Source organism: Rhinopithecus roxellana, chromosome 7, assembly GCF_007565055.1.
Source record: "Rhinopithecus roxellana isolate Shanxi Qingling chromosome 7, ASM756505v1, whole genome shotgun sequence".
NCBI lineage: Eukaryota > Metazoa > Chordata > Mammalia > Primates > Cercopithecidae > Rhinopithecus > Rhinopithecus roxellana.
Genome location: NC_044555.1, coordinates 85,182,150 through 85,205,145, shown reverse-complemented (window position 1 = coordinate 85,205,145; position 22,996 = coordinate 85,182,150). Strand labels below are relative to the sequence as shown.

The following is a 22,996-nucleotide window of genomic DNA, read 5'->3' as shown; positions in this document are numbered from 1 at the left end:
TTATTTGACCAGAGCCAATTAGCATTAGCCATTTGTGTTTGGTTTAGCATTTTTTTCTACTGCTGGATACATCTATAAATGTATTCTCTTGCTCTTTGAAGAAATAAATTTAGTGATTATATTAGGGTCCAGGCAGAAAAACAAAAATAACCCCAGTTATTTCCACGGAGAGAATTCAATAGAAATAACTGTTTGCTGGGTACCAAAAACCAAAAAGGCAGAAAGGGAAGCCCTGAGGTGTCAGGAAGCCTATGACCCTGGGGCTTGAGGGTCAAATGGGAGGGTGAGATTAGAACTTGTTGGGAGGGAGTGTCACCAGGCTGGAGCAGGTACCTCTGAGGGGCAAGATGAGGCTGGTTCTGGAAGTATGGGGTGACACACAGCTGGAGACTGGGGCCAACTAAGGGTCCAGTGTCAAGCTTAGGGCCACAGCAAGCACACAGCAGGTCTCCGCTCCCTCCCACATCCTTCCAGGGTCTCTCTTTAGCGCCACCTGCTTACAGAGCCTAATGGGGAGCTGTAAGCGAAGCAGAATCCCAGACTCAGCATCACAGAGCAGAGCTGAGAGAGGATAACTTCGTAAGAAGCACAGTGTCGGATCCTTCCTCAATTAGAGATTCGTTAGAAGGCACATTCCCTGGCAAGACCTTTCCGTCTGTTACAGCAGCAAGAGCCCATAGGGGATATTATGTCACCGGACGTTCCCTTGGGGCTCTGGGATTTCCCAACAGGGCATCAAGTGTAATGCGCCGCCATGTTGCCCAACTCTGCAACTCACTGAACACTTCCCCGCCAGGGCATCAGCTCTGGAGACCAAAGCCATCATTTGTGCCTCACCGATCTGTTGTGCTCACTGATACAACCCAATTCATATTTAAATTTATATTTAAGTCACTTGGAATTGAATAAAATTAAAACTTAAGAATGCGTTTCTTCAGTCTCACCAGCTACATTTCAAGGGCCCAATAGTCAAATATATGAGGCTAGTGACTACCATATTTAACCACACAGAATAGAACGTTGCCATCATCGTAGGACATTCTATCCATCACAGCTGCCCCTAGAGTATTTAAAATGGGCATGGAAAGAATGCTAATAAGACTTAGGATCTTCCAGAGGGGCGCGTAGTAGGTAGCTTCTCCAAACTTTCTTTTTAGCCAGTGCGCCCTTTGCTTTCTTTCTCTTTCTCTTTTTTTTTTTTTTTTTTTTTTTGAGAGTGCAGTGGTGTGATCTCAGCTCACTGCAAACCAGGTTCAAGGGATTCTCATGCCTCAGCCTCCTGAGTAGCCGGGATTACAGGCACCCACCACCACGCCTGGCTAATTTTTGTATTTTTGGTAGAGACGGGATTTCGCCATGTTGGCCACGCTGGTCTCGAACTTCTGACCTCAGGTGATCCGCCCGCCTTAGCCTCCCAAAGTGCTGGGATTACAGGTGTGAGCCACCGTGCCCGGCCCTGCTTTCATTGATTAAAACTTGGGAAACCTTTGGTTGTGTAATCCTGAGATAGTTCTTTGAATCTCTCTGGGTTTCAGTGTTCTATTCGCGCGTGGCCAAGGTCATCTCTGACTTTGCTGTCTTCTTTGCCAGCCCCCAGTAGCTGCTGTCACTTCCACACGTGTCCCCTTTGCACAGGCTGAGTTTTAAGGAAAACAAAGGATGTTATTCGCAGAGCCCTTTACTGACCTCCCCTTATGCTGTCTCCCCTCAACAACCCTTCAGCTTCCCGCGGCCGTGGCTGATCACCACCTTCCCTGTGGCACACCTCTGGTAGCTCGTGACCCACAAGAGCACGTCCAAAGCCAGAGCCCTGGGCCTGTGCCCTTGCCATAGCCTCCTTAACTCTTCCCACACCCTGCCCTGTGTCAGACATGGCTTGTTCCCCAGACCCGCTATCTATCTCACACCCATGATCCCCTTTGTCCAGCTCTCCGGCCTTCACAGCAGGACCCTGCTTCCCTGACAACCCCGGCTACCAACCCAGCAAAGTCACACTTTACCCAGGCTGCTGCCCACCAAGGCCTGAGCCTGGCAGGGGTGCTAGAACCCAGGTGGGACTCTTCCAGCAGATGACTTTGGGCTGCAGACTCCCCAGCGGCCTGGCTGAAGCCCTCTCTGGGCTGCTCTGCCATCCCAGATTGTCCCCGATTCTGCCTTCCCTTCCGCTCCCAGGTGTTGAACCTGCCGTGTGGTCCGCAGCCGGCCCTGCCCGCCCCGATCCCTCCCGCTTTGTCCTTCAGAGACCTTCTCCCCAAGAAATCTCTCGTATGTTTCATCTCGTCTTGGCATTTACTCCTCAGAGACGCAAATGGACACAGCCATAGATTTCCCTGACCCAAACCAGGCAGAGAGTCAAACCCTATTTTCTTAATGTTCTTATAGCCTTCTGTGTATTTCTCTGTCCTAGCACCTACCACATTTTGCCATTACTGCCACCGCGGCCAGCATTCTGTCTATCTCCTCCACTAGGCAGCTCCCGACCATCAGGCTGTGTTTCTCACGTTCTGGCTTCCCTGTATTTGGCATGTACTAATATGTGCTGACTGAATGGCACCATTTGTTCTTTGAGGGGCCAGGCAGTCCTCTCTCCACGTGGTTAGTATTAAAGGAAGGCATGTTGCATGTCTCTGGTCAAAGAAAGATGCAACCAGGCAGGTGCAGTGGCTCACGCCTGTAATCCCAGCACTTTGGGAAGCCAAGGCAGGCACATCACCTGAGGTCAGGAGTTCGAGACCAGCCTGGCCAACATGGTAAAACTTCGTTTCTACTAAAAATACAAAAATTAGCCAGGCATGGTGGTTTGTGCCTCTATTCCCAACTACTTGGGTGGCTGTGGCATGAGAATCGCTTGAACCCGGGAGGCGGAGTTTGCAGTGAGCCGAGATCATGCCACTGCACTCCAGCCTGGGCGACAGAATGAGACTCTGTCTCAAAAAAAAAAAAAAAATGTATGCATGGGACAAGACTCCATCTGCCATTCATGAAGGCATTCATTTCACAGTTAGTGGTGGGTTTTTTGTTTTGTTTTGGAGACAAGGTCTTGCTCTATTGCCCAGGCTGGTCTCCAACACCTGGGCTCAGGTGATCCTCCTGCCTCAGCCTCCCGAGTAGCTGGGACTACAGGCCACTTAGTTTCTGAGCAATATGGTACCTACAGTCTGATTGTTTTTTTCCAAATAGGCACCCTGCAGTACATGGCACCTGAGATAATTGACCAAGGGCCTCGTGGGTATGGTGCCCCAGCCGATATCTGGTCCCTGGGCTGCACCATCATCGAGATGGCTACCAGCAAGCCTCCGTTCCATGAGCTCGGTGAGCCGCAGGCAGCCATGTTCAAAGTAAGTCATGCTTTGTGATTGAGGTTGGGCATGGTTGGGAAGTAGAATTAAAAACAAAGTCTCCTCCCAGTGCAGAAAACCTCTCCACAAAGGTAGGAGAGAAGGAAAGAGTTTTTTATTGAATAAGCATTAAACTAGAATGTGAGATGCGTCACAGGTGATCCGCTGAGACTGCAGAGACGGAAAGCAATCTCACCACTTCATAGAAGCGAGCAGACACAACCCGTGACCTCTGTGTTCTCAAGAGAAACCAGAACCAGTCCTCAAGTAAGACAACTTGGTGGCGCCATTTGTCACTCAGAGCTCATCTTAGATTCACCTGGTGATTGGGGGAACCATTTGTGTTCACTGTTTGGTTTCATCCAAAGGAAAATATATAGGCCGGGCCTGGTGGCTCACACCTGTAACACCAGCAGTTTGGGAGGCCGAGATGGGTAGATCACCTGAGGTCAGGAGTTAGAGACCAGCCTGGGCATTATGGCAAAACCCTGTCTCTAATACAAAACACAAAAATCAGCTGAACATGGTGGTGCACGCCTGTAATCCCAGCTACTTGGGAGGCTGAAATAGGAGAATCGCTTGAACCCGGGAGGCAGAGGTTGCAGTGAGCCGAGATTGCGAGATTGTACCACTGCAGTCCAGCCTGGGTGACAGAGCGAGACACTGCCTCAAAAAAAAAAAAAAAAAAAAAAAGGAAAACACTAAACTTCTCATATCTTTAAGACAGTAGGTAGTTAGTTTTGGAGTGAAGCCACCACCAAAGTTAAAAACCTACCTTCCTATTTCTGGGGAGAGCAGAGTTATGAAAAAATTAATAAAAGATGGCAAGTTTGAAAAAAAAGAAAAGGAAACTAGGAGATCGAGACCCTATCTTCTTTGATGATTATATTTCAAAGAGATGGCTTCCAGGTCCTTGCAAAAGACATTTCTGGCAAGAGGCTTATTTAGCTGTTTAAAAGATTCACATGTAATTTGGAGACAGAAAGAACCTTACAATTATAAGTTCTCTAAAGTCAAGGCTCTAAGAAAGCTGGGTGGGGTGGGGGTGGGGGAGGGTCCTTTCCCCTTATTTTCAACAGGGAGAATCCAGGCCCTTAGTTTCCCTTCATGTTTGCTCTTACAGTGGGTAAGACTCAAAGGCCATGTGGCGTCTGTGCCTTTGGGGGACAGGTTTCTGACTGGCTTCTGGAGAGGTGGGAGTTGGGCTATCAGGCAAATATAGCCCTTATCATCCCAACAACCCTCCCGGAGCTAACAGGAAGGGCAGTCCATGTGCTGGGGCCAGCATAGTGTAGATTGAGCATTGTGGGTGGGGGTTTTTACGGCTGAGCAGCCAAAGTTGTGGAAAGGGATGTCTTTCCTTGTGGCCTCACGGGAAGCTGATGCCAGGACACTCCTGTGTACCCAAGGTCAGGTGTGCAGCTTCTGGCCTCATGTATACTTAGAAACATGTAAGGGGCTTGATATGGTTTGGCCGTGTCCCTACCCGAATCTCATCTTGAATTGTACTTCCCATAATCCCCACGTGTTGTGGGAGGGACCTGGTGAGGATAATTGAATCATGGGGGCGATTTCCCCCGTCCAGTTCTTGTGATAGTGAGTTCTCACGAGATCTGATGGTTTTATAAGGGCTTCCCCCTTTGCTGGTTCTCATTCTCTCTTCTCCCGCCCTGTGAAGAGGTGCCTTCTGCCGTGAATGTCAATGTCCTGAGGCCTCCCCAGCCACGTGGAACTGTGAATCAATTAAACCTCTTTATAAATTACCCAGTCTCAGGTATTTCTTCATAGCAGCATGAGAATGGACTAATGCAGGGCTCTAGCCCTAGGATGCCATTTCCAGCACTGACCTTCCATGGAGCATTGGCTTGAGAGAGCAGGCTCACAAAAGGACGAATGGCCATTGCTTATGGATGATGAGGCCACAGTGTGTGGACATGGCCCTGATAGAATGCGATTCCAGAGGCCTCTTCCTGGCTTCTCTGCCAAACATGGTGCCTTCATGGCCTGTGTCTGTGCCGGGCTCCCTGCTTGCCTCTTGGGCAGAAGGAACTTGGAGGTGTGAGTATGGGTTTCTGCCGGTTGAGGTGAGGGCAGCACGTTCAATGGGTCCCGAGTGCTGCCTGTTTGGGTGCCTTAGCTGCTCTCTTAAGCCTGGCCAGGCCCCTGAAGAAGGTTCTCAGGGCTTCTCGCCCTCCTGTCAGCTGCTTGGGTTCAGAGCCAAGGCCAAGACCTCGAGTCGACAAGAGTCTTCTGACACCTGCAATCCCAAGAGGACCCTGAGTGCTTGGGCTGGAAGACGGCGACGACCTTCCTCAGCACTTTGGCCATCTGCGGTGGACCCTGTTGGGGCCATTGTAGATCTAACCTGCAGCTTCCATAGCAGTGTTGGAATAAACAGCAGCAGGTGATGACAGAAACATGAGGCCCACCTGAGAGCCATGACTGGCTGCTTTCTGACCAGCTGACTTCCGGGAAACCAGGGAGAGAGCTGAAGGCTGTGACTGGCTCGATTGCTCAATAGGGTGTGAGTGACTCCCTCCTCCACTTGTTTTTGTTTAGCTAAGTCACTGTACAAAGGCTGTTTTTTTTTTTTTTTTTTTTTTTTGGACAGAGTCTTACTCTGTCGCCCAGGCTGGAGTGCAGTGGTGCAATCTTGGCTCACTGCAGCCTCTGCCTCCCGGGTTCAAGGGATTCTCCTGCCTTAGCCTCCCGAGTAGCTGGGATTATAGGCATGGGCCACAATGCCTGGCTATTTTGTATTTTTAGTAGAGATGGGGTTTCACCATGTTGGCCAGGCTGGTCTGGCAACTCCAGTGACCCACCTGCCTCTGCGTCCCAAAGTGCTGGGATGACAGGCAAGGGCCACCGTGCCCAGCCTGTACAAAGGGTTTGAAAATGTATTGACTTCTTTGGATGGCATATGAAGTCACTTTTCATTGCCAATGAGAAAGTTATTATTAAATAAATAATGGCCCCTGTGTTCTTTATTTCTGGGACCCTTCAATCCTTTAGAAAAATTTCAAGAAACTTCTGGGCAGTATCTGAAACAAAGGAAACTCTCTTTCCCCCGAAGGGACTGTTGCAGATTTAACTGTGTCACCCAAAAATGATCTATGAAGTCCTAACCCCCAGTACCTCAGAATGTGACCTTCTTTGGAAATAGGGTCGTTACAAGGAAAATCAAATGAAAATGGGGTCTGGAACGTGGGCCCTAATCCAGTATGACTGGTGTCTTTATACTTTTTTTTCTTTTTTTAATCTTTTTATTTTTTTAACTAGTCAAGTGAAATAGTGGGAGTGGAGAAGGAACAAAGAAATCTGTAACTGTTTGTCATCAACTAGCTGCAAACACCACTGCACTTGGACCAGCCTGGTGTCTTTTAAAAAGAGGGGGACATTTGAGCCAGGTGCAGTGGCTCACCCCTATAATCCCAGCACTTCGGGAGGCTGATGCAGGAGGATCACTTGAGGCCAGGAGTTCAAGATCCCCTGGGGCAACATAGCAAGACCCCGTGTCTACAAAAGATTAAAAAATTAGCTCATTTGGTGGCACACACCTGTGGCCCCAGCTACTCAGGAACCTGAGGCGGGAGGATCCCTTGGGCCCAGGAGTTGGAGGCTGCAGTGAGCTATAATCATGCTACTGTATTCCAGCCTGGGCGAACAAGTGAGACCCCGTCTCAAAATTGAACACACATGCTCAGAAGAGAAAGTACGATTCCCAGGGGAATGCCTTGGGGAGGCAGAGGAGTGAGGGGGGTGCATCTAGGAGCCAAGGAGTGCCAGAGACCACCTGAAGACCACAAGAAGCTAGAAGAGGCAAAGGGGGATTCCACATGTTTCAGGAGTCCCTGGCCCTGCCAACACTTGGATCTTGAACTTCCGGCCTCCAGGACTGTGAGATAATAAGCTCCTGTTGTTTCAGCCACCCAGTTTGTGGTATTTTGTTACAGTGGCGCCAGGAGACCTATATGAGGACCTTTTGGGTCACAGCAAAGCACCCTTAAAGAGGACATCCCGGCCAGGTGTCAGCGTGCTGCCCACATGTGCTGTCTTCTGAGAGCCAGGGGAGAGGCCACCCTTTCCTCTTCATGTTCTTGCCTGAATGTTGGTCTTTGTACCCCTAGCGCCTGTGAGCACTGCCAACTTAACCTCCCTACCGCTCAGGTGAGAGGAGCCACCTGTGAGGCGCCCTGCATTGCAGACCTGGTGGGGGGATTTCACCCAGCATTTAGTGTTCTTCGAATCCGTAACTCCTGAGCTGGGCAGCCTGGCCAGGAGGAGCGGTGCATTGGAAACAGCACATGGCCGTGGCTGCCAAGTCAAGGGGACATGAAGTCGGGAGGCTCTCCCCTCTACACTGCAGCACTCTGAGCTCTCTCGGCGGGGCTGGTGGAGGCCGAGCCAGCCCCCAGGAGCTCTGAGGAGCTGGGAATGGGTGAGGACCAAACAGCTTCCGCGCCTGGATTGTTGGGTGGGCTTGGAAAAGACACAGGGTGGACTGCGGAACCGAAGGTGACAACTCCTAAAAAGATGAGAGGGCCGCCCTACCGGGAACAATATCAATGAGGGGCTGTGTAACATGTCATGGAAGCATGCCCATGTCACAGCAAGATGTGACAGCTCAGAACCAACTCTTGCTTCCCTACAGGTCACAGGGACAGAGAGCCATTACTTACCTGTCTGTACGTGGGCGGCCTCAAGGTTTTGTCTGCTTGTGGTTTTGAGCTGGAGGCTGGGAATCTGGGCTGTGGATGCAGAGGGATTGAGAGGTGTTAAAGGCATCTCTTGGGGACCCTGTGCGTCAGGGAACAGGTAACAGATGCCTTTGAGTATCCTTAGAGGACATGCCGCCCTAGGCTGTGGCCCAAGTCCCATCTCAGTTCTCTACTGCTATATACCAAACCACCCCAAAATTTCAGAAGCTTAAAGCGATGACTTTTTCTCTTGCCTCTGTGAGCTGACTGTTGGCTCTTCTGTGGGTCTCGCCTGGGCTCACTCACGTGGTTGCAGCCAAGGTGGTTTGGCTGGAGCACAGTGGCCTGAGAGGCCCCTCCCTCGTGGCAGTTCCAGCTGGGATGGCTGGGGTGTCCTCTCCACGGGATTGTGCCTCCTGGGCTTCCTCTCTGTATGGCTTTCTCGGGGCTTTAAGGGGGACTAGTGGAGCCACAAGACCTCTTAAGGCCCAGGCCCCGAAACTCTCACCATGTCACTTCTTTCACCATCTGTTGGTCAAAGTCAAGTCACAAGATGCTGGGGGCAGGGCGGGAAATGGACTCCACCTCGGGGTGGAGGCATGGGTTATGCCCGCCCTGTGCCAGGTGTACAGGAGCTTTGGACTGAGACGCGGATACCCGAATTCACCCAAGGCCTCACTGACGCATCGGTTGCCTCTCCCTTAAACACAGGTGGGCATGTTTAAGATCCACCCTGAGATTCCAGAAGCCCTGTCAGCTGAAGCCCGAGCCTTCATTTTATCCTGTTTCGAGCCTGACCCCCACAAACGTGCCACCACCGCTGAGCTACTGAGAGAGGGTTTCTTAAGGCAGGTGAACAAGGGCAAGAAGAACCGAATTGCCTTCAAGCCCTCAGGTGAGGCCTCCCTGGCCAGCTGGGGCAGCACCCTGGCCACATGAATGCTGGGCCCCTGGGCTTCTCTGCTGCTCAGGAGGGAGAGTTCTGGCTGTCCAGAGCACTGGGCTGCTCACGTCATGCCCATTTTTGTAAAGAGTGACGGGACCTATGCAGTAGGTTTGGAGGTTGTCGAAATTTAACTCATAAATGCACCTCGATCTCCTGACAGAGGCCCAGGGAGTCTCTGGGTGGCTGGACTGCCCTCTGCTGGAAGTTGTTCCTTCAGGATTGGGAAGAGAGTGGGGCGGCAGGAGGTACCCCAGCTGGGGTTCTTTGTCTTCCCCACGTGCAGAGCCTGGGGCTTCAGTTTTGGATCCTGGCTTGTCATCATGTGCCAGCCCTGACCTTGATTAAAGGATGTGTCAGGGAGGTTTGCCTGAGGTGGCTGTCCTGCAGGCCACCGAAGTCCAGTGACACCTTCTGGGGCAGTAAGTCCTAACTGGCAATGATGTAAGAGTGGCCCCTGAAAAGGAAGCAGTTTGTCCTCTTTTCCCTGGTACCGATCAGGGTCAGAAGCCACCACAGAGTGACTCAGCAACTTGCTGCATGATGGACCCCCGACTGCATGCATCGGAGTAGAAATACAGCACCTGGGGCCCATACCCCGCCCGACCCACATTTCTCCAGGATCCTGGGTGCCTGGGCAATTCACCTGGGCTTGAGGGGCTGCCAGGGACTCAGCCCTACCCCGTCCCTCTCTGAGTCTCCCCATTCGGTGTCTGGCTGCCCCCCTACAGAAGGTCCCCGGGGTGTCGTCCTGGCCCTGCCCACACAGGGGGAGTCCATGGCCACCAGCAGCAGTGAGCACAGCTCCGTCTCCCCGGACTCCGACGCCCAGCCTGACGCGCTCTTTGAGAGGACCCGGGTGCCCAGGCACCACCTTGGCCACCTTCTCAGGTACACTCGCATCCTGTCCCTCCGCTGCGGGCCCGAAAGGGTGCTGGCAGTCCTCTGCCACAAGGCACCTCCCTGGTCCCAACCAGATGGCCACTGAGGGGTTTTGCTTCCCTTCTGCAGAGCAGTAGGGCGGCTGGGCGGTCCCATCCCGGCAAGGAGGGCGCTTCTTTCACTCGCTGTCCCTTCCCCTCACTACCTGTCCTTTCATTCCCCACATGTGCCCTCACCCATCTCTCCTCTTCCCTTCTTTCTCCCCTCTCCTTCGATACTTCCCCTCTTTACTCTTCCCCTTCTCTCTCCCCATCACCTCCCCTCGCCCCCTCTGTCCCTTCATCGTCCGGCTCCCTCCTCCTCCTGTGCCCCTCCTCGCCCCGTACTTCTTTTCCTTCCTCTCTCTTCCTCCTCCCCCGTCCCCCTCACCTTTCCTGCCTCACCTCTCCTTCTGCACTTGCCCCCTTCCCTCCCTCCCTCCTCCCCCTCTCCTGGGAGGCTCCTTTATCCCGCCTCCCCCTCCTTCTGTTCTCCCCCCTGCTGTGGGGGTTGACAGAACGCTGCATGTCTGTCCTTCCTCTGACAATTTCATCTTCTTGAGCACAGGGACTGCATCGCAGTTACCTCTCAGCCCTCCTCCAGGGCGTCCTAATGTGACACACTCCTGGGGACAGTGCCCCGGCACGCACCGAGATTGTCACACGTGTTTGGTGTTTGTCCACAGTGTTCCAGACGAAAGCTCAGCCTTGGAAGACCGCGGCTTGGCCTCATCCCCGGAGGACAGGGACCCAGGCCTCTTCCTGCTACGCAAGGACAGTGAGCGCCGTGCCATCCTGTACAAAATCCTCTGGGAGGAGCAGAACCAGGTGGCTTCCAACCTGCAGGAGTGCGTGGCCCAGGTACTTGCCCGGGGGAGGGCACCGACTCTTCCCGCTGCCTCTGCCCAAGTCCCAGTCCCCAGACAGGTCCAGTCAGGGACCTCGGTTCCCGCCGCCCTGGAACATCTGCATAGTTACAGTGATCACTGTAAATGTTTCCCTAATGTCCTTCCCTTCCCCAACAAAACAAAAGAAAATACAAAGAAAAAAGCTCTGCCGAAACGTGGATTTGCAGATACCGCAGTGATTCTAGGCATTGGTGGGGTGGTGCTGCCACCTGGTGAAAACCAGCCAGATTGTAGCAGAAAGCCCGAAGCACTTTCTCTGGCCTCTCTCATGATCCGGTTTTGAGTCCTGGAGTTAATCCCCAACTGTAGGACATGCTAGAGCTGCCCTCAGAAACTGGGAGAACAGCCACCTTGGGGAGGGTGGTTATGGGTGAAAATAGCTGATTTTGAACTAGGGCGCAGGACTGGCAAACCGATCCCCCTCCCTTATTTCAGTTTATTATTATTGTTTTTTAATCTTTATTATTTTTTTTAGACAGTCTCACTGTCGCCCAGGCTGGAGTGCAGCGGTGTGGTCTTGGCTCACTGCAACCTCCACCTCCTAGGTTCAAGTGAATCTCCCGCCTCAGGCTTCTGAGTAGATGGGATTACATGGTGCCTGCCACCACACCCAGCTAATTTCTGTATTTTTAGTAGAGATGGGGTTTTGCCTTGTTGGCCAGGCTGGTCTCGAACTCCTGACCTCAGGAGATCCGCCTGCCTAGACTTCCCAAAGTGCTGGGATTACAGGTGTGAACCACCACGCCCGGCCCCCCTCCCTTATTTCGGATGGAAAAGGGCCTTTTAGGAAAAGGCCGCTGCTCCGCTCTGAACTATGTCTGTGGCCTTGATGGGGGCTCTTACGAGGGGTTAAACAGGAGGCCATTCGCAGAGGGGCTTAGCTGTGTACCCACCAGGGAGAAGAGGCCAGAACCCTGACAGGAAGGTTATGGAGGGAATTCCAGGAACCAACAGAGGCCCCTTCTCACCTGGGAGTTCCACAAGTTTCTTAGCAAATGGACTATCTTGCTTCCCCCAGTATGTTCTGAATTCTCGCTTTCTCAATCCGACTTACTCAGTGAAAATGATTTGTGTGTGTTGTCAGAGTTCCGAAGAGTTGCATCTCTCAGTTGGCCACATCAAGCAAATCATTGGGATCCTGAGGGACTTCATCCGCTCCCCAGAGCACCGGGTGATGGCGACCACAATATCCAAGCTCAAGGTGGACCTGGACTTTGACAGCTCGTCCATCAGTCAGATTCACCTGGTGCTGTTCGGATTTCAGGATGCCGTAAGTGCTCCATCTGGCCCTAGGGAACACACCAGATGGTGGAAGTCAGTTACCATTTCCTCCATAGCCCCCATCTCTTCTTAACTGTGTGCACCCGAATCCTGAGCTTCAGCAGCTCCTCCTAAACCGTGAAGTCCAGGAAGTGGCATCTGGGTGAACTGGCCAATTGCATGCGGCCCCCAAGAGGATGAGTATAGATTCTGTCATGATTCTCCGTGCAATGCACTAGAAATCTGGATTTTTGCGATTTTTTTTCGTTTTTTTAGGTAAATAAAATTTTGAGGAACCACTTAATTAGGCCCCACTGGATGTTCGCGATGGACAACATCATCCGCCGAGCGGTGCAGGCCGCGGTCACCATTCTCATCCCAGGTGAGCGCCCCCTTTGTGGTCAAGGTCAGCTTTAGGCCATGAAAAGATAAGAAGTAAGCTCTTCATCCAACAGTTTTTGCTTTTCTCTTTTCCATCTTGGTTATCTACTTCCTTGCAATTAAATGCATGTTGTCATAGACCTCTTGCAGGGCTGATTCTGCAGTTCTGAGAGCATCTCATGGTGCTGTATTTACATGTCCCTGAAGCATAATGAAGGTGACTGCACATAGACTAAACTCACGATCTCAAAAGGCAGCATGGGGCCGGGCGTGGTGGCTCACGCCTGTAATCCCAGCACTTTGGGAGGATGAGGTGGGCAGATCAACTGAGGTCAGGAGTTCGAGACCAGCCTGGCCAACATGGTGAAACCCCATCTCTACTAAAAATACCAAAAAATTAGCCAGGCTTGGTGGCACGTGCCTGTAATCTCAGCTACTCGGAAGCTGAGACAGGAAAATTGCTTGAACCTAGGTGGTGGAAGTTGCAGTAAGCCGAGATCACGCCACTGCACTCCAGCCTGGGCAACAGAGTGAGATTCCGTCTCAATAAAAATAAATAAAATAAAATAAAAAGGGAGCATGGGGCCAGAGAGGAAGGATCCTCCAGTCCCCTGGTATCCCCCTCATTGTGCATTGAGGAATCCCTCCTGGGTAATTGACAATACAGTGGCTCAGATTCCTCTCTCCGAATCATCACATAGTAGTCACAGAAATCTTTGGTTTTTGTCGATTTCCTTTTTGAAATGTTACCAAAGTTGATTTTCCTTCTCTGGCAACTTCTTCCTGCTAAGGGAGGCTTTACAGCCTATTCTGTTGCCATCACGGTTTCCCCCTTTCCTTCAGCCCCCTGCTGATCGGCTCTGGCTCACCCTCCTGAATGCACTGTGTAGCCCAGGCTCGGCCGCAGGAGAGGCTTGGGAAACCCCAGTGCTTAATTCCTCTCCCACTCCAAGCAGACATCTTCTGTAGTAAAATGGGACAGGCTTGGGTGGCAGTCTGGCTGTACCTCTTTCCTTCCTTCCTTCCTTCCTTCCTCCCTCCCTCTCTTTCTTTTCTTTCTTTCTTTCTTTCTTTTCTTTCTTTTTTTCTGAGACAGTCTTGCTCTATCACTCAGGCTGGAGTGCAGTGGCGCAATCTCAGCTCACTGCAGCCTCCACCTCCTGGGTTCAAGTGATTCTTGTGCCTCAGCCTTCCGAGTAGCTGGGATTACAGGGGTACGTACCACCACGCCCAGCTAAGTTATTAATTAATTTATTATTATTACTTTACACGGAGTCTTGCTCTGTCACCAGGCTGGAGTGCAGTGACGTGATCTTGCCTCACTGCAATCTCAATCTCCCAGGTTCAGGCAATTCTCCTGCCTCAGCCTCCCGAGTAGCTGGGGCTACAGGTGTGTGCCACCACACCCAGCTAATTTTTCTAGTAGAGACGGGGTTTCACCACGTTGGCCAGGATGGTCTTGATCTCTTGACCTTGTGATCTGCCCGCCTCAGCCTCCCAAAGTGCTGGGATTACAGGCGTGAGCCACTGCACCTGGCCCCGGCTAATTTTTGTATATATTTTTTAGTAGAGATGTGGTTTCACCATGTTGACCAGGCTGGTCTCGAACTCCTGACCTCAAGTGATCTGCCTGCCTCAGCCTCCCAAAGTGCTGGGATTGCAGGCATAAGCCACCGCGCCTGGCCTGGTTGTACCCTTTGAATGCTGGCCTTGGCTCGCTTTATATCCTTAAGCCTCAATTTCTTCCTCTGGAAACTGGCGTGATCAGCTTTACGCTGCAGAGAACCAAATAGAACGGTCTCCTCTCCATTTGTAAAGTCAGCAGTCCCCTAATGGAGCCTGGCACGGGCCGGGCCAGCTTCCAAACACCCCGGTTTGCTGACCTGGGTGTCTGTGACCCCAGGCCCTACTGGCCTGGTTTGCTCACCATGGTCATGTCTTGTGTGATTTGCAGAGCTCCAAGCCCACTTTGAGCCTACCTGTGAGACGGAAGGGGTAGATAAGGACATGGATGAAGTGGAAGAGGGCTATCCCCCAGCGGCCAGACCTGGCCAGGAGGCCCAGCCCCACCAGCAGCACCTGAGCCTCCAGCTGGGTGAGCTCAGGCAGGAGACCAACAGGTGAGGAGCTTCTGGGCCCTCTGGGAGCAGGGGCTGGGACAGTAGCCTGAGCCACTAAGATGCTGATGAATTGGTTTGGTTGTTGAGTGTCTCACCCAGGTCTTAGAAAAAGCAGCTGCATCATCCACGAACTGGGCAAGGGTGTATTCTCAGCCTCAATTGAGGGACTAGAGGAATGCCTTCCTTTAAAAAAAAAAAAAAAAAAAAAAAAGTCAGAATCAGTGCTATAGTACCTTGCCCCAGGCCACACAGAAATTACTCATACTAAAGGCAGCAGCATCTCTGAATTCTTTCTCTGTGTCTTTTCACCAAGACGGGACCCCTGGCATGGTGTGTGGGTCTCGCAGGCTCAGCAGCCTGCCCCTGCAGAAGTCGCGGGATTTGGGGGTTGGTTAGCACTTCGTCAGTGGATGCACATCCCATAATCCCAACCCTGAGGAAGTTTGCCCTGTTGTCATTTCTTCCATGTGATTTGTCATGATCCCTAGACGGGCATGGACTACCTTCCCAACCAGGGAACCCTGGCATCACTATCATATTCCTCCAATGCACTGGTCTGTTTTGTTCACTTCCTGGCACATAGTAGGTGCTTAAGAATTATTTGTGAAATGGACGGGCATGGTGGCTTACGCCTGTAATCCCAACACTTTGAGAGGCCGAGGTGAGTGGATCACTTAAGGTCAGGAGTTTGAGACCAGCCTGGCAAACATGGTGAAACCCCGTCTCTACTAAAATTACAAAATTAGGCAGGTGTGGTGGGGCACGCCTGTAATCTCAGCTGCTTGGGAAGCTGAGGCAGGAGAATCGATTGAACCTGGGAGGCAGGGTTGCAGTGAGCTGAGATTGTGCCATTGCACTCCAGCCTGGACAACAAGAGAGGAACTCCGTCTCAAAAAAAAAAAAAAGAAAGGAATAAATATTTGTGAAATGAATAAAATTATTCCTGTTTGCTCTGGGAAGTCACATTATCAGCTGCGTGATTTGGTTTTTAAAAGTAATCCATAGTTGGCCCGGTATGGTGGCTCACGCCTGTAATCCCAGCACTTTGGGAGGCCAAGGTGGGCGGATCACAAGGTCAGGAGTTTGAGACCAGGCTGGCCAGTATGGTGAAACCCTGTCTCTACTAAAAATATAAAAATTTACCAGGCATGGTGGCGCGTGCCTGTAATCCCAGCTACTTGGGAGGCTGAGGCAGGAGAATCACTTGAACCCAGGTGGCAGAGGTTTCAGTGAGCCGAGATCATGCCACTGCACTCCAGCCTGGGTGACAGAGTGAGACTCCGTCTCAAAAAAAAAAAAAAAAGTAATCTGTAGTTACAGCAAATGAGTTGGTATTCGTTCCAAATGACGCTTTGTTGCTGTGTGATCACTGGCGAGTTATGCTAATGACTATTTAACCGGGAGATAAGGGGGGCAGCTACGTATTTTGGATGAAAAGTTGTGTATGCTGTCAGGGATCTCTCAAATTCAATCTTAGATCATCTAATCATTTCTTTTTTAAAAAGACCCAGAGTTTTAGTTAAATGGTAGTGGTGGCAACATTTTGAAAGTTTTTTTTTTTTTGTTTTGTTTTTTTTTTTTTGAGGCGGAGTCTTGCTCTGTCGCCCAGGCTGGAGTGCAGTGGCCGGATCTCAGCTCACTGCAAGCTCCGCCTCCCGGGTTACCGCCATTCTCCTGCCTCAGCCTCCCAATTAGCTGGGACTACAGGCGCCCGCCACCTCGCCCGGCTAGTTTTTTGTATTTTTAGTAGAGACGGGGTTTCACTGTGTTTGCCAGGATGGTCTTGATCTCCTGACCTTGTGATCCGCCCGTCTCGGCCTCCCAAAGTGCTGGGATTACAGGCTTGAGCCACCGCGCCCGGCCTTTGAAAGTTTTAAAAATATCACAAATATTAAAGTTGGTAATAATACATAGCATTTCTTTAATATTTTTTCCCAATAAGATTTTTTTTTTTAAGTTCAGGAGTATAAGTGCAGGTTTGTTACAGAGGTAAACTTGCGTCACGGGGGGTTGTCGTACAGATGGTTTCATCACCCAGGTATTAAGCCTAGTACTCATTAGTTGCTTTTCCTGATCCTCTCCCTCCTCCTACCCTCCACCCTCTGATAGGCCCCAGTGTGTGGTGTTCCCCTCTGTGTGTCCACATGTTCTCATCATTTAGCTCCCACGGCATGTGGTATTTGGTTTTTTGTTCCTGCATTTGTTTGCTAAGGATAGTGGCCTCCAGCTCCATTCATGTCCCTGCAAAGGACATGATCTCGTTCCTTTTTTATGGCTGCATAGTATTCCATGCTGTGTATGTACCACATTTTCTTTATTGATGGACATTTAGGATGATTCCATGTCTTTGCTATTGTGAATAGTGCTGCAACGAACATACATGTGCATGTATCTTTATAATAGAACTATTTATATTCCTTTGGGTATATATCCAGTAATGGGGTTGCTGGGTCGCCCAATAAGATTTATAATCACCAAATTCATAAAATGATTATATATGGGTTTGAAGGTTATTCCTCTCCAATGTCGATAGTCATTGTGTTATTTTCCAGTCTCAGTGGAATGAGGAATTGGTTAGACAGCAGCCAGTCTGTGAATGGCATTGACATGAACTGCACATTGCTGCATAAGGTGCCTGTCCTTGTGTGTGTTAGTCTGTTTTCACGCTGCTGATACATACCCGAAACTGGGCAATTTATAAGAAAAAGAGGTTTAACGGACTTACAGTTCCACGTGGCTGGGGAGGCCTCACAATCATGGCAGAAGGTAAAAGGCACGTCTTACATGGCAGCAGACAGGAGAGAATGAGAGAGCCAGGTGGAAGGGGTTTTCCCTTATAAAACCACCAGATCTCATGAGACTTATTCAATACCATGAGAACAGTATGGGGGAAACCACCCCTGTGATTCAGTTATCTCCCACTGGGTCCCTCCCACAACACAAGGGAATTATGGGAGCTACAATTCAAGATGAGATTTGGGTGGGGACCCAGGCAAACCATATCACTGTAGTATGAAGTGCCTTGGCTGTGTGGCAGTTGTGCAGAGCTGAAGGAAGATGACACCTCTTGGAAAGGATGATGTGTCTGTCCTGATGAATGAGTCCTGAGAGCCCTTCCCACTGGATACAGGCATGAGCTTGTGTTGTTTCCTTCACTAACGTAAAAGGAGGACTACTAGAGAGACCAGGATGAAGGCAGGCAGGGGAGGGCTTGGAGAGGACTTCTAATTTGCTGAGCATCAGTATTTCCTCTTTGCTGTTGTGCTGGGGCAGAAGTGTTCTCCTCTCCCCACCTCACTTTGCCAACAAATAATCCAGGAGTTCCTGTATTCTAATCTCTCTACTGTTGCAGTGACTTCTCATGGCAACTTCAATAATTACCTGAAGTCTTTTTATTGATTGATTGATTGATTGATTGAGATGGAGTCTTGCTCCGTCGTCCAGCCTGGAGTGCAGTGGCGCAATCTTGGCTCACTGCAACCTCCGCCTCCTGGATTCAGGCAATTCTCCTGCCTCAGCCTCCTGAGTACCTGGGACCACAGGCGCCTACCATCACACCTGGCTAATTTTTTGTATTTTTAATAGAGATGGGGTTTCACCATATTGGCCAGGCCGGTCTCAAACTCCTGACCTCAGGTGATCCTCCCACCTCAGCCTGTGCCCAGCCTGAAGAATATTTTTTTTTTGAGACGGAGTTTCACTCTTGTTGCCCAGGCTGGAGTGCAGTGGCACAATCTTGGCTCACTTGAACCTCCGCCTCCCAGGTTCAAGCGATTCTCCTGCCTCAGCCTCCCGAGTAGCGGGCGCCACCACGCCCGGCTAATTTTGTATTTTTGGTAGAGACGGTTTCTCCATGTTAGGCTGGTCTTGAACTCCCGACCTCAGGTCATCCGCCCCCCCCAAGCCTCCCAAAGTGCTGGGATTACAGGCGTGAGCCACCACGTCCGGTCAAGAATTTATTTATAACCAATTTTTACACAGAAAGGCGGAGGGAAAGTTAGAGTCATATTTTTAGGTTTTGTGGCTGGCTTTGGGGAGAAGGAGTTCTGGTTTCTATGCCCCGCTTTGGGGAAGAGGGATTCTATGGTGCCTCCAGGACAATGGACCGAGAGAGGGAGGCAGGAGAAGGTCAGAGGAAAACTTTTGCATCTGAGGCTGCTGCTGAGGCCATTTGGGGGTACTGTTTTCTGAGCCCCAACAAAAGCTAGACAGTTCCAGTCTGTCAGCCCTTTCTCCCAAGGCATGCTATGCCTGGGCTGGCATGTGGGGACTCGGAAGTTTGAGGCACAGTTGTGCCAAGTCCTATCTGATCCCAGAGAGCCCATGAGCAAGACTGGGTTTCAGGAGGCAGTCCTATGGGAAGAGCCTAGCCTGTGGACTCTGGGCGTTACTTAACTCCTCTGCCTCAGTTACCTCAGCTTCAAAACGGGGGTTGAGAACAATCAGTGCTTCCTATAAGTGCCGCAAGGCTTCAGTGACTGAATTCATGCAGTGTTTGGCACAGTCCTGGATTCTGGGTAGGAAGTGCTTGCTGGATGTTGGCAGGAGCCATCCTCCCCACCGGCAGAGCAGCATCTCTCACTGTCCCTGCTCTGCCCCATTAGAAGCAGGGGCTTCTGGCTGGGTGTGGTGGCTCACGCCTGTAATCCCAACACGTTGGGAGGCCGAGGCAGGTGGATCATCTGAAGTCAGGAGTTCGAGACCAGCCTGGCCAATATGGTGAAACCCCATCTCTACTAGAAATACAAAAATTAACCAGGCATGGTGGCACGTGCCTGTAATCCCAGCTACTCAGGAGGCTGAGGCAGAAGAACCGCCTGAACCTGGGAGGCGGAGCTTGCAGTGAGCCGAGATTGTGCCACTGCACTCCAGCCTGGGCGACAGAGTGAGACTCTGTCTCAAAAAGAAAAAAAAAAAAAAAAAAAAACAAAAAAACCGGGGGTTCTGTCCTCATGGTTTAGTCCCTGTGTGAGGAGGAAAGAACCTTACCATTCTATTCTAGTTTCAGCTGCCTTATCCCAGGTTTAAATAATCACATCGTCCTTCTGGCTGAGTTCTGATCAACATCGGGATCTTTTGGTTCACGATGTTTTTGAGACAAAACTGCCTGAGTGCGTTCAGGCTAGTGTAACAAAACACCAGAGACCAGGCAGCTTATAAACAACAGAAATGTGTTTCTCACAGTTCTGGAGACTGGAAGTCCAAGATCGAGGTGCCAGCAGATTCCATGGCCAGTGGAATCTGGTTCCCCGTTCACAGATGGCCATCTTCTCACTGTGTGTCCTCACGTAGTGGAAGGGATGAGGGAGCCTCTGGGGTCTCCTTTCACAAGGACACTCCTCTCACCTCACCTCTCAAAGCTCCATCTCCTAACATCATCACCTTGTGGGTTAGGATATCAACGTATGAACTTGGGGTGGGTGAGGGGCACACATTGAGTCCATTGCAAAAATATACCCAAGCTGTGAGCACTGGCCTTTGTTGTCAAGGGGAGGAAAACACAAGGAAGGTTCCCCTCCGCAGACTGAAGTCTGAGTCACGGAACCTGAAGAAACACATGTGCTTCCCTCTCTAGGCTGACTCTTAGACTTGTCCCATTTTCCATTTTTTTCAATCTCTAATGTATGCACGACAGATGCCTGAGTTAAATTGAATGGTGTTGAATGCTCTCTGGATAATGGCTTTTTTTTTTTTTAAACCAGACTTTTGGAACACCTAGTTGAAAAAGAGAGAGAGTACCAGAATCTTCTGCGGCAAACTCTAGAACAGAAAACTCAAGAATTGTATCACCTTCAGTTAAAATTAAAATCAAATTGTGAGTCATTTTCCACTTGCTCTTAGGTGTGTTTGTGGGAGAGACCGACTTTAAAATCTAGCTAATATTCTAGTTAGCTTTGAAGAAACAATGAGGTTATCTTCTGTTAATCCAGGACTCCAGTAGATTCTAGACTGCTTCTCAATCATCAAAAGCAACCACTGATACATTCAATGACATGGCTGCATTATAAATGCAGTATGCTAAGTGAAAGAGCTAGATTCACAGCCAAGCATGGTGGCTCGTGCCTGTAATCCCAGCACTCTGGGAGGCTGAGGCTAGCAGATCACTGGAGCCCAGGAGTTCAAGACCAGCCTGGTCAACATGGCAAAACCCTGTTCCTACAAAAAAATAGAAAAAAACCAGCTGGGCTTGGTGGATGGGTGCCTGTAGTCCTAGCTACTCAGGAGGCTGAGGTGGGAGGATCACCTGAGCCCAGGAGGTCGAGGCTGCAATGAGCCGAGGTCATGCCACTGCACTCTGGCCTGGGTGACAGTGAGACCCTGTCTCAAAAAAAAAAAAAAAAAAAAAAAAAAAAAAATTCACATACCATGATTCCTTTTCGAAACTCCAGAAAAGGCAGAACTACAGGGACAGAATCAGAATGGGGAGGTGAGGGGACTGATTGTAAAAGGGCACATGAGGACTTCTGGGAGTGACAGTCTATGTCACTGTATCTATGCTGCCACCTTCATAGCATATTGGACACCTAAAAAGGGTAGTTTACTGCATAAGTAAATAAGTATGTCTCTGTCAACCCGACATTCGTTTTGGGCCACTTAGAAATGAGCTCCAGAGCTACCTCGTGGAATGTGGACTAGATAAGCTCTGATGTAAAACCTCAACACTAAAACCTATTTCTTTGTAGGATTTCCAACGCAGTTAGGGATGATTCCTAAGGAAAGGCATGTGAAAGATGTGGGGGTAAGCATTTAAAGTGGTAGACCTAACATGTCAAATTCCAAACTAACTGAAGGTATCCTAGATGAGGAGGCTTCTCTTTAGAAAGTGAAATCTCAGAATTATGAATTGTGTAATACGTACTAGAGTGGCTGAGTGATACAGGGCTAATTCATCTCTTTTTCACATTATATTTACATTCTGGATTCATTTATTCATCCAACTGGTTACTTTTGAAGAATTTTATGGTTAGACTAATAGATAACAAATTCCTAATTGTTACAGGTATTACAGAGAACCCAGCAGGCCCCTATGGGCAGAGAACAGATAAAGAGCTTATAGACTGGTTGCGGCTGCAAGGAGCCGATGCAAAGACAATTGAAAAGGTAAATTTACAACAAAGAAATTCTTATGCTGTTATTACACAGCTGCTCAGCTCTTAAGGATTTGATCTTTGTTTCAGATTGTTGAAGAGGGTTATACACTTTCTGATATTCTTAATGAGATCACTAAGGAAGATCTAAGATACCTTCGACTACGGTAAGAGCCTCAAAACAGTTTGTAAAAGATAACACGACTTTCTATGTTTGAATATGCTTAAAGTAGAAAACAGAGGGCTGGGTCTCCCCCCAAAACTCTGGAGTTCTGCTAGGGTCAAGCTGGGAAAAAGCCAAGGCATGGCAGAAACTGAAAGCCAGGCAGAAGTCAGAAGTAGGAAGGTGACAGAGAAGAGCTGGCCAATTTCCTGCCATTAATGCCTGGCTGGGAGTGGGGGAAGGCACACAGCAAGCGGTCCCGCATGCTGGACCCACCCCCTTCTTTAAACTGCAACCTGCCTTCTTGTTCCCGAGTCATTTGAAATAGCCAGCTCTCTGCAGGTACGTACCTCTAAGGCCATGTCCTACCACTGCTGGGACACGAGCATCACCTCCATGTGTGAAGAGAATGTTTTTATTTTCATTAGGTTTTTAAGTTGGGGACTGCATTTTTTAGCTCTGTTGGCTTGAAGCTCTGACTCTGAAGACAGCTCTGTTTGTTTCTTAGGGGTGGTCTCCTCTGCAGGCTCTGGAGTGCAGTCTCCCAGTACAGAAGGGCTCAGGAGACCTCAGAAACCAAAGACGAGGCTTGATACCAATCAGCTAAGCTGGAGCAGAGTGTGCCACCATGCTACATGTTTTGTTAAAGCTTCTGTTAGTGTACACACGAATTCTGCTGTGTTTACGTATTTAAAAATGCCATTGTTCAATTAATAGTTTAAGAACTTAAGTTTTAAACACTGTCCTGAGTTTCTTTTGAAACCTATTATTTATAAATGTAGAACTGTGTGTATTGTGAAAACAGTGAGCCTTGGTTTTGACCTCCTGGAATATTAGGAAATTCACCTGTAGTCCCAGCTATGCAGGAGGCTGAGGTGGGAGGATTCCTTGAGCCCAGGAGACGAAGGCTGCAGTGAGCTGTGATCACGCCACTACACTCCAGCCTGGGCGACAGAGCCAGACCCTGTCTCAAAAAAAAAAAAAAAAGTACACCCTTTAGCACTTGCTGGAATGGTGAAACAAGGGGTGTTTGTTTAACATGGAAGCTGGGACACTGCTTCAGAACTGGTATGGTACTTAAATTTGAGAAACAAAAAACTGATATGAATGTGCCTTGTAGTTAATGTTTGATATGAACAGAAAATAGCTTCATATTTATACTGAATGTGTAAGTAGAG

At 49.8% G+C, this 22,996-nt stretch overlaps 1 protein-coding gene across 3 annotated transcripts in view; it reads left to right on the top strand.

The window, feature by feature from the left end:
• Positions 1 to 22,834, top strand: part of MAP3K15 (mitogen-activated protein kinase kinase kinase 15) — a 153,263-nt gene extending 130,429 nt beyond the window's left edge. For all 3 annotated transcript variants that reach the window (XM_030933902.1, XM_030933901.1, XM_030933900.1), the window contains 11 exons: positions 3,181 to 3,338; positions 8,747 to 8,930; positions 9,710 to 9,869; positions 10,585 to 10,759; positions 11,891 to 12,076; positions 12,343 to 12,448; positions 14,402 to 14,567; positions 20,270 to 20,382; positions 21,568 to 21,668; positions 21,746 to 21,822; positions 22,327 to 22,834. In XM_030933902.1, the coding sequence (XP_030789762.1) occupies positions 3,181 to 3,338; positions 8,747 to 8,930; positions 9,710 to 9,869; positions 10,585 to 10,759; positions 11,891 to 12,076; positions 12,343 to 12,448; positions 14,402 to 14,567; positions 20,270 to 20,382; positions 21,568 to 21,668; positions 21,746 to 21,822; positions 22,327 to 22,411 (1,511 nt within the window). In that variant the 3' untranslated portion in view covers positions 22,412 to 22,834. The remainder of the gene's footprint in view (positions 1 to 3,180; positions 3,339 to 8,746; positions 8,931 to 9,709; positions 9,870 to 10,584; positions 10,760 to 11,890; positions 12,077 to 12,342; positions 12,449 to 14,401; positions 14,568 to 20,269; positions 20,383 to 21,567; positions 21,669 to 21,745; positions 21,823 to 22,326) is intronic.
• The last annotated feature ends 162 nt before the right edge of the window (positions 22,835 to 22,996 follow it).